This window comes from Oncorhynchus kisutch, unplaced genomic scaffold (genome assembly GCF_002021735.2).
Source record: "Oncorhynchus kisutch isolate 150728-3 unplaced genomic scaffold, Okis_V2 scaffold813, whole genome shotgun sequence".
NCBI lineage: Eukaryota > Metazoa > Chordata > Actinopteri > Salmoniformes > Salmonidae > Oncorhynchus > Oncorhynchus kisutch.
This window is the reverse complement of record NW_022262758.1, coordinates 1,138-17,500: the sequence shown is the minus strand read 5'-3', so window position 1 is coordinate 17,500 and position 16,363 is coordinate 1,138. Positions and strand designations below refer to the sequence as shown.

Below are 16,363 nucleotides of genomic sequence, written 5' to 3'. Positions count from 1 at the left end.
TTCAGGGCCACATTGACCTGTTGGCTGGTTGGTGCTGCTTTTAACTTTACAACCAGTTTACATCAGGGACAAATAGACCTGTTGGCTGGTTGGTGCTGCTTTTAACTTTACACCAGTTTACATCAGGGACAAATAGACCTGTGGGCTGGTTGGTGCTGCTTTTAACTTTACACTAGTTTACATCAGGGACAAATAGACCTGTTGGCTGGTTGGTGCTGCTTTTAACTTTACACCAGTTTACATCAGGGACAAATAGACCTGTTGGCTGGTTGGTGCTGCTTTTAACTTTACACCAGTTTACATCAGGGACAAATAGACATTAGCCGGTGAGAACATCTGTTCCACTCTGTCCTGGTGAGCAGCCAGGTTGCTCTCAACCCCCCTTCCCCTCCCTCCCTCCCTCCCTCCCTCCCTCCCTCCCTCCCTCCCTCCCTCCCTCCCTCCCTCCCTCCCTCCCTCCCTCCCTCCCTCCCTCCCCTCCCTCCCTCCCTCCCTCCCTCCCTCCCTCCCTCCCTCCCTCCCTCCCTCCCTCCTTACTTTAATTCCTGTGCGATGGCAGCGATCTGTTCCACTCTGTCCTGGTGAGCGGCCAGGTCGCTCTCAAAGGCCTCGTGTTTCCTGAGCAGAGCTCTCACCTCCGTCAGAGAGCAGGACTCGTAGTCCTTCTGAGACAGCACACTGTCCTTACCTAGTCACACACACACACACACACACACACACACACACACACACACACACACACACACACACACACACACACACACACAAACCATCAACAAAATCAAGGTTCGCTATTAGGAATTGATCCATTCTATTGTGATAGATAATCGATGTGCATTTCTATAGGCAGATCAGATCGGTTCAGATCAGATCAGATCAGTTCAGATCAATTCAGATCAGTTTATTTTATTTTTCTTATTCCATCTTGAGCCCAGGACATCTCAGGTTGGTACTGCTGGTACGATATATTGTACTGACTGAATAGAGAAGTGGATCTCAAAACTCTTCTCCGTGACCCCCAGCCGACCCCCAACCAACCCCCAGCCGACCCCCAGTCGACCCCCAACCGACCCCCAGCCTACCCCCAACCGATCCCAGCTGACCCCCAGCCGACCCCCAAACGACCCCAAGCCGTTCCAATATATTTAACTATTCCACAACTTGCTCACCTGATTCAACTGGTCAACTAAGATAGTTCAGCACTACTACTAAGATAGTTCAGGACTACTACTGAATAGTGAAAGGTCTGGGGGGTTCCCCGAGGAGAGGTTAGAGAATCCCTGGAACAGAGAGAGAACAGCCTCACCTACAGACCAGCCCTGGACTCACCTACAGACCAGTCCTGGACTCACCTACAGACCAGCCCTGGACTCACCTACAGACCAGTCCTGGTGGGTAGTAACCTTCATCTGGACTCACCTACAGACCAGTCCTGGACTCACCTACAGACCAGTCCTGGACTCACCTACAGACCAGTCCTGGACTCACCTACAGACCAGTCCTGGTGGGTAGTAACCTTCATCTGGACTCACCTACAGACCAGTCCTGGACTCACCTACAGACCAGTCCTGGACTCACCTACAGACCAGTCCTGGACTCACCTACAGACCAGTCCTGGTGGGTAGTAACCTTCACCTGGACTCACCTACAGACCAGTCCTGGACTCACCTACAGACCAGTCCTGGACTCACCTGCAGACCAGTCCTGGTGGGTAGTAACCTTCATCTGGACTCACCTACAGACCAGTCCTGGACTCACCTACAGACCAGTCCTGGACTCACCTACAGACCAGCCCTGGACTCACCTACAGACCAGTCCTGGACTCACCTACAGACCAGTCCTGGACTCACCTACAGACCAGTCCTGGACTCACCTACAGACCAGTCCTGGTGGGTAGTAACCTTCATCTGGACTCACCTACAGACCAGTCCTGGACTCACCTACAGACCAGTCCTGGACTCACCTACAGACCAGTCCTGGTGGGTAGTAACCTTCATCTGGACTCACCTACAGACCAGTCCTGGACTCACCTACAGACCAGTCCTGGACTCACCTACAGACCAGTCCTGGTGGGTAGTAGCCTTCATCTGGACTCACCTACAGACCAGTCCTGGTGGGTAGTAACCTTCATCTGGACTCACCTACAGACCAGCCCTGGTGGGTAGTAACCTTCATCTGGACTCACCTACAGACCAGTCCTGGACTCACCTATAGACCAGTCCTGGACTCACCAACAGACCAGTCCTGGACTCACCTATAGACCAGTCCTGGACTCACCTACAGACCAGCCCTGGTGGGTAGTAACCTTCATCTGGACTCACCTACAGACCAGTCCTGGTGGGTAGTAACCTTCACCTGGACTCACCTACAGACCAGTCCTGGACTCATCTACAGACCAGCCCTGGACTCACCTACAGACCAGTCCTGGTGGGTAGTAACCTTCATCTGGACTCACCTACAGACCAGTCCTGGTGGGAAGTAGCCTTCATCTGAAACTTCTCAGCCAGGTGGTTGAGACGCTCCAGCCTCCTGATCTCACTCAGCAGCCACTCCTCATAGCCCTTCTCTGCCTGCTCCAGACCTGTCCACGCACTGGTGATGTCCTACACACACACACACACACACACACACACACACACACACACACACACACACACACACACACACACACACACACACACACACACACACACACACACACACACACACACACACAGGATACAGTTTAACAGTACAGTAAGCCCCTCCTCCTAGCCCTTCTCTCCTCCAGGCCCTGGTGTCCTACAGACAGACAGACAGACAGGATACAGTTTAACAGTACAGTAAGCCCCTCCTCCTAGCCCTTCTCTGCTCCAGGCCCGTTCATGGTGGTGTCCTGGGAAACACCGAGGTTTGAAGATACAGTACGTGACTTTACCTCCTCGGGGGAACTCTCTTTTTGGGTGAAGATTACATTGTGAAAACTGTAGGGTTAAAATTAGTCTCAGAATACCATCCTTCCAAAGGGTCATTGATCACTCAGCTAATAATCAAGGTGAGGGTGAATTACATACACTACATGAATATGAGATTTATGAAATCAATAAGATCTCTAATAGCCTAATTATGACCAGGGGATGTGGTCCTTCCTCTAGTTCTCCTCTCCTCACCAAGACCATTCGTCCCTCAGAGGGCAGGAAGGTCTCTGTGTGTGTGTGTGTGTGTGTCTGTGTGTGTGTGTGTGTCTGTGTGTGTGTGTGTGTGTGTGTCTGTGTGTGTGTGTGTTTGTGTGTGTGTGTGTCTGTGTGTGTGTGTGTGTGACTCACTGAGACCATGCGTCCCTCAGAGGGCATGAAGGCAGGCCTGTTGGAGATCCTCAGCTTGGTCTGCAGGGTGTTGAAGTTTATCTCCAGCTGACACTTCTCCTGCACCTTGGGGGGTTTGTGTTGTCTACGGTAGTCTCTGAAGTCCTCCAGTTTACCACGCATAGCAGCCATGGTCGTCTCCGGGGACTTGTTCTCGAGCCAGGGGGTCATACGACGGATCCACTCCAACAGCTGTGGGAACACACACGTTCATCTGGACTCACCTACAGACCAGTCCACACACGTTCATCTGGACTCACCTACAGACCAGTCCACACACGTTCATCTGGACTCACCTACAGACCAGTCCACACACGTTCATCTGGACTCACCTACAGACCAGTCCACACACGTTCATCTGGACTCACCTACAGACCAGTCCACACACGTTCATCTGGACTCACCTACAGACCAGTCCACACACGTTCATCTGGACTCACCTACAGACCAGTCCACACACGTTCATCTGGACTCACCTACAGACCAGTCCACACACGTTCATCTGGACTCAGTAACGCCATGACATGTTATCATTACATGGGTTATATGTAGGGTAACAGTATGGAGGGTAACAGCATGGAGGGTAACAGCATGGAGGGTAACAGCATGGAGGGTAACAGTATGGAGGGTAACAGCATGGAGGGTAACAGCATGGAGGGTAACAGCATGGAGTGTAACAGTATGGAGGGTAACAGTATGGAGGGTAATGGTATGGAGGGTAACAGTATGGAGGGTAACATCATGGAGGGTAACAGTATGGAGGGTAACAGTATGGAGGGTAACATCATGGAGGGTAACAGTATGGAGGGTAACAGTATGGAGGGTAACATCATGGAGGGTAACAGTATGGAGGGTAACAGCATGGAGGGTAACAGTATGGAGGGTAACAGTATGGAGGGTATTTGTATAGATAACAGTATGGAGGGTAACAGTATGGAGGGTATGTGTATGGAGGGTAACAGTATGGAGGGTAACAGCATGGAGGGTAACAGTATGGAGGGTAACAGTATGGAGGGTAACAGTATGGAGGGTAACAGTATGGAGGGAAACAGTATGGAGGATAACAGTATGGAGGGTAACAGTATGGAGGGTAACAGTATGGAGGGTAACATCATGGAGGGTAACAGTATGGAGGGTAACAGTATGGAGGGTAACAGCATGGAGGGTAACAGCATGGAGGGCAACAGCATGGAGGGTAACAGTATGGAGGGTAACAGCATGGAGGGGAGCAGTATGGAGGGTAACAGTATGGAGGGTAACAGTATGGAGGGTAACAGCATGGAGGGTAACAGCATGGAGGGTAACAGTATGGAGGGTAACAGTATGGAGGGTAACAGTATGGAAGGTAACAGTATGGAGGGTATTAGTATAGATAACAGTATGGAGGGTAACAGTATGGAGGGTAACAGCATGGAGGGTAACAGTATGGAGGGTAACAGCATGGAGGGTAACAGTATGGAGGGTAACAGTATGGAGGGTAACAGTATGGAGGGTATTAGTATAGATTACAGTATGGAGGGTAACAGTATGGAGGGGAGCAGTATGGAGGGTAACAGCATGGAGGGTAACAGTATGGAGGGTAACAGCATGGAGGGTAACAGCATGGAGGGTAACAGTATGGAGGGTAACAGTATGGAGGGGTAACAGTATGGAGGGAAACAGTATGGAGGATAACAGTATGGAGGGTAACAGTATGGAGGGTAACAGTATGGAGGGTAACATCATGGAGGGTAACAGTATGGAGGGTAACAGTATGGAGGGTAACAGTATGGAGGGTAACAGCATGGAGGGCAACAGCATGGAGGGTAACAGTATGGAGGGTAACAGCATGGAGGGGAGCAGTATGGAGGGTAACAGTATGGAGGGTAACAGTATGGAGGGTAACAGCATGGAGGGTAACAGCATGGAGGGTAACAGTATGGAGGGTAACAGTATGGAGGGTAACAGTATGGAAGGTAACAGTATGGAGGGTATTAGTATAGATAACAGTATGGAGGGTAACAGTATGGAGGGTAACAGCATGGAGGGTAACAGTATGGAGGGTAACAGCATGGAGGGTAACAGTATGGAGGGTAACAGTATGGAGGGTAACAGTATGGAGGGTATTAGTATAGATTACAGTATGGAGGGTAACAGTATGGAGGGGAGCAGTATGGAGGGTAACAGCATGGAGGGTAACAGTATGGAGGGTAACAGCATGGAGGGTAACAGCATGGAGGGTAACAGTATGGAGGGTAACAGTATGGAGGGTAACAGTATGGAGGGTAACAGTATGGAGGGTATTAGTATAGATAACAGTATGGAGGGTAACAGTATGGAGGGTAACAGTATGGAGGGTAACAGTATGGAGGGTAACAGCATGGAGGGTAACAGTATGGAGGGTAACAGTATGGAGGGTAACAGTATGGAGGGTAACAGCATGGAGGGTAACAGTATGGAGGGTAACAGTATGGAGGGTATTAGTATAGATAACAGTATGGAGGGTAACAGTATGGAGGGTTAAAGCATGGAGGGTAACAGTATGGAGGGTAACAGCATGGAGGGTAACAGTATGGAGGGTAACAGTATGGAGGGAAACAGTATGGAGGTTAACAGTATGGAGGGTAACAGTATGGAGGGTAACAGCATGGAGGGTAACAGTATGGAGGGAAACAGTATGGAGGGTAACAGTATGGAGGGTATTAGTATAGATAACAGTATGGAGGGTAACAGTATGGAGGGTAACAGCATGGAGGGTAACAGTATGGAGGGTAACAGCATGGAGGGTAACAGTATAGAGGGTAACAGTATGGAGGGTAACAGTATGGAGGGTAACAGTATGGAGGGTAACAGCATGGGGGGTAACAGTATGGAGGGTATTAGTATAGGTAACGGTATGGAGGGTAACAGCATGGAGGGTAACAGTAAGGAGGGTACTTCTAACATCATGGAGGGTAACAGTATGGAGGGTAACAGCATTGAGGGTAACAGTATGGAGGATAACAGTATGGAGGGTAACAGTATGGAGGGTAACAGTATGGAGGGTAACAGTATGGAGGGTATTAGTATAGGTAACGGTATGGAGGGTAACAGCATGGAGGGTAACAGTATGGAGGGTAACAGTATGGAGGGTAACAGTATGGAGGGTAACAGCATGGAGGGTAACAGTATGGAGGGAAACAGTATGGAGGTTAACAGTATGGAGGGTAACAGTATGGAGGGTAACAGCATGGAGGGTAACATTATGGAGGGTAACAGGGGTTCTATATTTAGTAGACATCAGAGGTAACTTTGTTACAGTAGTCAATATTCTGTTCAGTTCTACGATTGATATTGATCAGTCATATGATTGATATTGATCAGCCATATGATTGATGTTGATCAGCCATATGATTGATATTGATCAGCCATATGATTGATATTGATCAGCCATATGATTGATATTGATCAGTCATGATTGATATTGATAAGTCATATGATTGATATTGATCAGCCATATGATTGATATTGATAAGTCATATGATTGATATTGATCAGTCATGATTGATATTGATAAGTCATATGATTGATATTGATCAGTTCTTCGATTAATATTGATCAGTTCTTCGATTGATATTGATCAGTCATATGATTGATATTGATAAGTCATGATTGATATTGATTAGTCATGATTGATATTGATCAGTCATATGATTGAGTGACAGGAACCAGTCACATTGTGTTATTTTGTCTCCTAAAATGGTGTGTCCCTGTGTGTGTGAGGGGTGAAATGGTGTGTCCCTGTGTGTGTGAGGGGTGAAATGGTGTGTCCCTGTGTGTGTGAGGGGTGAAATGGTGTGTCCTTGTGTGTGTGAGGGGTTTAATGGTGTGTCCCTGTGTGTGTGAGGGGTGAAATGGTGTGTCCCTGTGTGTGTGAGGGGTGAAATGGTGTGTCCCTGTGTGTGTGAGGGGTGAAATGGTGTGTCCCTGTGTGTGTGAGGGGTGAAATGGTGTGTCCCTGTGTGTGTGAGGGGTGAAATGGTGTGTCCCTGTGTGTGTGAGGGGTTTAATGGTGTGTCCCTGTGTGTGTGAGGGGTGAAATGGTGTGTCCCTGTGTGTGTGAGGGGTGAAATGGTGTGTCCCTGTGTGTGTGAGGGGTGAAATGGTGTGTCCCTGTGTGTGTGAGGGGTTTAATGGTGTGTCCCTGTGTGTGTGAGGGGTGAAATGGTGTGTCCCTGTGTGTGTGAGGGGTGAAATGGTGTGTCCCTGTGTGTGTGAGGGGTGAAATGGTGTGTCCCTGTGTGTGTGAGGGCTGATTACCTGACTGGCCAGTTTCTCATATTCCTCCATGAGGCTCTCATTCTCCTGGTTGACCCCCAGAACTGTACAGATACGGTTAGCTGCTGTCTCCGCCTGTAGAGACACACAGCAACGGGTCACATTACAGTCCCATCATTTGGCACCCTAAAACAACGTGATGACAGCTAAGGTTTAAAATCCTAGTATTAATTGGTTATATTGTTTGGATCAATTTTTTTTTTCATGTTTCAGACAGGAACAAAAAGGGATCCATGTTAAAATATCCAATAGTAATTCATTATGTGAGAACCTAGTTACAGTGAGGTGGTAGTATTTTCATGTGGTAATTCAAGCCTGGCAAACAGGTACTTAACAATAATCACTCTGCAGTCCAAAACCACACACACATAAACTCAAACGGTCTCTCTACCTGCTCTGCTCCAGCAAAAGCATGGTAGAAACAGGATACATAGGTCATGATCGCTCTCTCATCGGGCTTGGGGCTGTTGATGATGTCTGGAGTGTGGGGGGGGGGGGTAGATGAGGGAGAAAATAACAGAAAAGGAAGCTCTGAGATGACTATCACACTGACTTTTACAGGTCAAGAGTATCAAATCAAACTGAGGACTGGTGAGGTTCAGTGGGTAAAACAAAGGAGAGCCTTGTGCGTGAAGGGAGAGAGAGAGGATAGCTTCTACACCTGCATTGCTTGCTGTTTGGGGTTTTAGACTGGGTTTCTGTACAGCACTTTGAGATATCAGCTGATGTACAAAGGGCTATATAAATAAATTTGATTTGATTTGATTTGAGAGAGAGAGAAAGACAGAGAGAGAGAGAGGAAGACAGAGAGAGAGAGAGAAAGACAGAGAGAGAGAGAGAGAGCGAGAGAGAGAAAGACAGAGAGAGAGAGAGGAAGACAGAGAGAGAGAGAAAGACAGGGAGAGAGATAGAGAGAGAGAGAGAAAGAGAGAAGGAGAGAAAGAGAGAGACAGAGAGAGAGACACAGAGAGAGAGACAGAGAGAGAGAGAGAGAGAGAGAGAGAGAGAGAGACAGAGAGAGAGAGAGAGAGAGAGAGAGAGAGAGAGAGAGAAAGACAGAGAGAGAGAGAGAGAGAGAGAGAGAGAGAGAGAAAGACAGAGAGAAAGAGAGAGAGAGAGAGAGAGAGAGAGAGAGAGGGGAAAAAGGGGGGGCGAGAGAGTGGAAGCAGTGATATATTGGGCTCCCAAGTAGTGCAGCGGTCTAAGGCACTGCAGCTCAGTGCTAGAGGTGTCACTACAGACCTTGGTTCGATTCCAGGCTGTATCACAAGCGTCGTTCGGGTTAGGGTTTAGGCCGTCATTGTAAATAAGAAATTTGTTCTTAACTGAATTGTCTAGTTAAAGAAAGGTTAAATAAAATGTTCAATATATAAGTCACCTGAACAGAGGATGAGAAAGTGGAAGCAGTGATATATAAGAGAGACAGAAAGAGAGAGAGTAAACTAAGGGACAACAAAAGGCTGAGGGGACACAAGCAAAGTATGAGGCCTGAAGGCAGGGGATTGAAAAGAGGTACTGTAGATTCTCCAAAAGAGGTACTGTAGATTCTCCAAAAGAGGTACTGTAGATTCTCCAAAAGAGATCCTGTAGATTCTCCAAAAGAGGTACTGTAGATTCTCCAAAAGAGGTACTGTAGATTCTCCAAAAGAGATCCTGTAGATTCTCCAAAAGAGGTACTGTAGATTCTCCAAAAGAGGTACTGTAGACTCTCCAAAAGAGGTACTGTAGACTCTCCAAAAGAGGTACTGTAGACTCTCCAAAAGAGATACTGTAGATTAAAGAGATACTGTAGATTAAAGAGATACTGTAGATTAAAGAGATACTGTAGATTAAAGAATACTGTAGATTAAAGAGATACTGTAGATTAAAGAGATACTGTAGACTCTCCAAAAGAGATACTGTAGATTAAAGAGATACTGTAGATTAAAGAGGTACTGTAGATTAAAGAGATACTGTAGATTAAAGAGATACTGTAGATTAAAGAGATACTGTAGATTAAAGAGATACTGTAGATTAAAGAGATACTGTAGATTAAAGAGGTACTGTAGATTAAAGAGATACTGTAGATTAAAGAGATACTGTAGATTAAAGAGATACTGTAGATTAAAGAGATACTGTAGATTAAAGAGGTACTGTAGATTAAAGAGATACTGTAGATTAAAGAGATACTGTAGATTAAAGAGATACTGTAGATTAAAGAGATATAGTAGATTAAAGAGGTATAGTAGATTAAAGAGATACTGTAGATTAAAGAGATACTGTAGATTAAAGAGATACTGTAGATTAAAGAGATATAGTAGATTAAAGAGATATAGTAGATTAAAGAGATACTGTAGATTAAAGAGATACTGTAAATAATGCTGTCACCTTCAGAGCCAAAGGTATGATAGAAACAGGATATACAGGCCATAATGGCCCTGTCATCAGGTCTAGATGTGTTAAATACACTACATGACCAAAGGTACGTGGACACCTGCTCGTACAACATCTCATTCTAAAATCATGGGCATTAATATGGAGTTGGTCCCCCCTTTGCTGCTATAACAGCCTCCACTCTTCTGGGAAGGCTTTCCACTAGATGTTGGAACATTGCTGCTATAACAGCCTCCACTCTTCTGGGAAGGCTTTCCACTAGATGTTGGAACATTGCTGCTATAACAGCCTCCACTCTTCTGGGAAGGCTTTCCACTAGATGTTGGAACATTGCTGCTATAACAGCCGCCACTCTTCTGGGAAGGCGTTCCACTAGATGTTGGAACATTGCTGCTATAACAGCCTCCACTCTTCTGGGAAGGCTTTCCACTAGATGTTGGAACATTGCTGCTATAACAGCCTCCACTCTTCTAGGAAGGCTTTCCACTAGATGTTGGAACATTGCTGCTATAACAGCCTCCACTCTTCTGGGAAGGCTTTCCACTAGATGTTGGAACATTGCTGCTATAACATCATCCACTCTTCTGGGAAGGCTTTCACTAGATGTTGGAACATTGCTGCTATAACAGCCTCCACTCTTCTGGGAAGGCTTTCCACTAGATGTTGGAACATTGCTGCTATAACAGCCTCCACTCTTCTGGGAAGGCTTTCCACTAGATGTTGGAACATTGCTGCTATAACAGCCTCCACACTTATGGGAAGGCTTTCCACTAGATGTTGGAACATTGCTGCAGGGACTTGCTTCCATTCAGCCACAAGAACATTATTGAGGTCGGGCACTGATGTTGGACCATTAGGCCTGGATCACAGTCGGCGTTCCAATTAATCCCAAAGGTGTTCAATGGGGTTGAGGTCAGGGCTCTGTGGAGGTCAGTCAAGTTCTTTCACACCGATCTCGACAAACCATTTCTGTATGGATCTCGCTTTGTGCACGGGGGCATTGTCATGCTGAAACAGGAAATGGCCTTCCCCAAACTGTTGCCACAAAGTTGGAAGCACAGAATCATCTAGAATGCCATTGTATGCTGTAGTGTTAATATTTCCCTTCACTGGAACTAAGGGGCCCGAACCATGAAAAACAGCCCCAGACCATTATTCCTCCTCCACCAAACTTTACAGTTTACACTATGCATTCTCCTGGCATCCACCAAACCCAGATTAGTCCGTCGACATATTAGACTGCACATTCCTCACTCGCTAGATTATTAAAGGGCTAGTTGGTCTATTAAAGGGGAATTACACAAGAACATCTCAATTTCATAGTTTTCTTCCAGACCTCAATTTTTTTTATTCAGATGTGATTTAAACATCGACTCAGAACATCCAATTTCGTTGTTTCTCTATGAATCATTGTAATTTTGAGAGTGAAAAACAAAAAGATTCTAAAGTCAGTAAAAATTTACCCAGGAAAAAACACCATTTGGGAAAATGTAAAACCTAATTTTGGGGGGGGGGGAAATCACAGATTTTATAGGTCCAAAATCACAGATTTTATAGGTCCAAAATCACAGATTTTATAGGTCCAAAATCACAGATTTTATAGGGCCAAAATCACAGATTTTATAGGTCCAAAATCACAGATTTTATAGGGCCAAAATCACAGATTTTATAGGTCCAAAATCACAGATTTTATAGGGCCAAAATCACAGATTTTATAGGGCCAAAATCACAAATTTTATAAGGCCTCCTTTAGAGATTAACCATTATTTTAGCAGGTATATTGACAGAAAACATATTGCACTACTTTCTCTTGTTCACTAAGGACTTGGGGAAGAGTTTCCTGGTGGAAAAAAGATAGTAGCTTGCGAAATGTTTGATAAAAAAAAAAGTAGTTCTCATACTAGAAAAGGTTGGAGACCCCTGATCTAAAATATTTACCTTCAGCGTCCAACATCTTGGGGATGTCCAGGTATTTCTCTGCCACATCAAAGGCCAGGTTCAGATTACCCAGAGGGTCATCCTGGATAGAGGAGAGAAGACATCATAACGAGACACGTAAAACACCGTTTCACTAACATATTCATCCACACTGTCTTCAACTCATCATCAATCATACTATTACCGTGTAACACAATACAGGCTAGTACATGTAAACAGTTTTAACATTCAACATGGCAACTCCAGGGGACATACAATACATTAGTAGACCTTACAATACATACAATACATTAGTAGACCTTCGGCCTTGGTCCTAGACACTGCCCCTTAAAGGTGGTACCAACCAGGTGTTCTAATATCCCCAGGTGGTACCAACCAGGTGTTCTAATATCCCAGCTGGTACCAACCAGGTGTTCTAATATCCCCAGGTGGTACCAACCAGGTGTTCTAATATCCCCAGGTGGTACCAACCAGGTGTTCTAATATCCCCAGGTGGTACCAACCAGGTGTTCTAATATCCCAGCTGGTACCAACCAGGTGTTCTAATATCCCCAGGTGGTACCAACCAGGTTGTTCTAATATCCCCAGGTGGTACCAACCAGGTGTTCTAATGTCCCAGGTGGTACCAACCAGGTGTTCTAATATCCCAGCTGGTACCAACCAGGTGTTCTAATATCCCCAGGTGGTACGAACCAGGTGTTCTAATGTCCCAGGTGGTACCAACCAGGTGTTCTAATATCCCAGGTGGTACCAACCAGGTTGTTCTAATATCCCCAGGTGGTACCAACCAGGTGTTCTAATATCCCAGCTGGTACCAACCAGGTGTTCTAATATCCCCAGGTGGTACCAACCAGGTGTTCTAATATCCCCAGGTGGTACCAACCAGGTGTTCTAATATCCCAGGTGGTACCAACCAGGTGTTCTAATATCCCCAGATGGTACCAACCAGGTGTTCTAATATCCCAGGTGGTACCAACCAGGTTGTTCTAATATCCCAGATGGTACCAACCAGGTGTTCTAATATCCCAGATGGTACCAACCAGGTTGTTCTAATATCCCCAGGTGGTACCAACCAGGTGTTCTAATATCCCCAGATGGTACCAACCAGGTGTTATTAATATCCCCAGGTGGTACCAACCAGGTGTTCTAATATCCCCAGGTGGTACCAACCAGGTGTTCTAATATCCCCAGATGGTACCAACCAGGTGTTATTAATATCCCCAGGTGGTACCAACCAGGTGTTCTAATATCCCCAGGTGGTACCAACCAGGTGTTCTAATATCCCCAGGTGGTACCAACCAGGTGTTCTAATATCCCAGGTGGTACCAACCAGGTGTTCTAATATCCCAGATGGTACCAACCAGGTGTTCTAATATCCCAGATGGTACCAACCAGGTTGTTCTAATATCCCAGGTGGTACCAACCAGGTGTTCTAATATCCAGATGGTACCAACCAGGTGTTCTAATATCCCAGATGGTACCAACCAGGTGTTCTAATATCCCAGATGGTACCAACCAGGTGTTCTAATATCCCAGGTGGTACCAACCAGGTGTTCTAATATCCCCAGATGGTACCAACCAGGTGTTCTAATATCCCAGGTGGTACCAACCAGGTTGTTCTAATATCCCAGATGGTACCAACCAGGTGTTCTAATATCCCAGATGGTACCAACCAGGTTGTTCTAATATCCCCAGGTGGTACCAACCAGGTGTTCTAATATCCCCAGATGGTACCAACCAGGTGTTATTAATATCCCCAGGTGGTACCAACCAGGTGTTCTAATATCCCCAGGTGGTACCAACCAGGTGTTCTAATATCCCCAGATGGTACCAACCAGGTGTTATTAATATCCCCAGGTGGTACCAACCAGGTGTTCTAATATCCCCAGTGGTACCAACCAGGTGTTCTAATATCCCCAGGTGGTACCAACCAGGTGTTCTAATATCCCAGGTGGTACCAACCAGGTGTTCTAATATCCCAGATGGGACCAACCAGGTGTTCTAATATCCCAGATGGTACCAACCAGGTTGTTCTAATATCCCCAGGTGGTACCAACCAGGTGTTCTAATATCCCAGATGGTACCAACCAGGTGTTCTAATATCCCAGATGGTACCAACCAGGTGTTCTAATATCCCAGGTGGTACCAACCAGGTGTTCTAATATCCCAGGTGGTACCAACCAGGTGTTCTAATATCCCAGGTGGTACCAACCAGGTGTTCTTAATATCCCCAGGTGGTACCAACCAGGTGTTCTAATATCCCAGGTGGTACCAACCAGGTGTTCTAATATCCCAGGTGGTACCAACCAGGTGTTCTAATATCCCCAGGTGGTACCAACCAGATGTTCTAATATCCCAGGTGGTACCAACCAGGTGTTCTAATATCCCAGATGGTACCAACCAGGTGTTCTAATATCCCAGCTGGTACCAACCAGGTGTTCTAATATCCCAGGTGGTACCAACCAGGTGTTCTAATATCCCCAGATGGTACCAACCAGGTGTTCCCTGTGGATTACCAACAGCTACAGATGTACTGTCTTAATTTGATCATTCTGTTGTCGCAGAGAATTTTCCTGCGCATCAGGAACTGTAAACTTGTAGTGTGTTCAAGGTTTAACAAATCTTCTAAAGTTGTAATTTCCACTTTAAAATGTCAGACTTGATTTGCCCAACAAAAACTGAATCAACCCCTACAAAAATGTCCATTAATTATAATCCACATAATAATTCATATTTCCTGTTGCTTTTTCTCCTGGCTCGGTTTCTACATTCGTTAATTGGCTCATTCATCCCCCCCTCCTCTCCCCTGTAACTATTCCCCAGGTCGTTGCTGTTCTCAGTCAACTTACCTGGTAAATAAGGTTAACCCTGTCAAGGCTAACCACGTTCTGGTATGGGTTAACCCTGTTCTGGTATTGGTTAACCCTGTTCTGGTATTGGTTAACACTGTTTCTGCTCAGCAGTATCAAGGCTAACCACGTTCTGGTATGGGTTAACCCTGTTCTGGTATTGGTTAACCCTGTTCTGGTATTGGTTAACACTGTTTCTGCTCAGCAGTATCAAGGCTAACCATGTTCTGGTATGGGTTAACCCTGTTCTGCTCAGCAGTATCAAGGCTAACCACGTTCTGGTATGGGTTAACCCTGTTCTGCTCAGCAGTATCAAGGCTAACCACGTTCTGGTATGGGTTAACCCTGTTCTGCTCAGCAGTATCAAGGCTAACCACGTTCTGGTATGGGTTAACCCTGTTCTGCTCAGAAGTATCAAGGCTAACCACGTTCTGGTATGGGTTAACCCTGTTCTGCTCAGCAGTGTCAAGGTTAACCCTGCTCTGGTATTGGTTAACCCTGTTCTGCTCAGCAGTATCAAGGCTAACCACGTTCTGGTATGGGTTAACCCTGTTCTGCTCAGCAGTATCAAGGCTAACCACGTTCTGGTATGGGTTAACCCTGTTCTGCTCAGCAGTGTCAAGGCTAACCACGTTCTGGTATGGGTTAACCCTGTTCTGCTCAGCAGTATCAAGGCTAACCACGTTCTGGTATGGGTTAACCCTGTTCTGCTCAGCAGTATCAAGGCTAATCACGTTCTGGTATGGGTTAACCCTGTTCTGCTCAGCAGTATCAAGGCTAACCACGTTCTGGTATGGGTTAACCCTGTTCTGCTCAGCAGTATCAAGGCTAACCACGTTCTGGTATGGGTTAACCCTGTTTCTGCTCAGCAGTATCAAGGCTAACCACGTTCTGGTATGGGTTAACCCTGGGTGAATCTCTATGTAGTAAACAGAGTTCTTGACCAGTGAATCTCTATGTAGTAAACAGAGCAGTGGGGGTTAGTGTGGTGGTTGGTGGCCTGCATCTCCCAACATGCACTTCAGCCCAGGTCTTGGACCAGACTAGCCTGAGTGCCAGTCTATTTGTGCCATCATACCATGACAAGGAGTTGGCCTGATGGCACAAACAGACTGGCACTCAGCCAGTCCTAGACCAGCATGCATCGGACTCAGGCCACACCACACAGAGACCTTGTTGAGCTTGGCATAGTCGATGAGGTCAGACGGTGTCTGTGTATCAGGGCGCACAACGCGAGGCCGTCCTTTCCAGCTTCACAGCCAACCAGGGGGAGAGAATCATATCGTCACAGCGGGCCGCCACATCAACAGCCAATTAAAATGCCTTTATCTAACAGTCTTCTAAGGTCAAGGGCCAATTACATTAGACTTCCTACTAAAGCTTTGTGTTCATTGGTTCTCAGACTGATAGGTGCAGGTGTGCTGATACTGATGATTTGGTTACATAGCAGGTTAGGATAATTAACATAGTAGGTTAGGATAATTACATAGCAGGTTAGGTAATTAACATAGCAGGTATTAATAGGGTAGGAACTTAACATAGCAGGTTAGGATAATTAACATA

At 46.2% G+C, this 16,363-nt stretch overlaps 1 protein-coding gene across 1 annotated transcript in view; it reads right to left on the bottom strand.

The window, feature by feature from the left end:
• Positions 1–16,045, bottom strand: part of LOC109885515 (alpha-actinin-2) — a 42,390-nt gene extending 26,345 nt beyond the window's left edge. The window contains exons 1-7 of the mRNA XM_031816524.1: positions 15,973–16,045; positions 11,952–12,033; positions 8,032–8,117; positions 7,623–7,715; positions 3,306–3,536; positions 2,456–2,603; positions 538–688 (exon numbers count right to left, since the gene is read on the bottom strand). Of these exons, the coding sequence (XP_031672384.1) occupies positions 538–688; positions 2,456–2,603; positions 3,306–3,536; positions 7,623–7,715; positions 8,032–8,117; positions 11,952–11,967 (725 nt within the window). The 5' untranslated portion in view covers positions 11,968–12,033; positions 15,973–16,045. The remainder of the gene's footprint in view (positions 1–537; positions 689–2,455; positions 2,604–3,305; positions 3,537–7,622; positions 7,716–8,031; positions 8,118–11,951; positions 12,034–15,972) is intronic.
• Between the last annotated feature and the right edge of the window lie 318 nt (positions 16,046–16,363).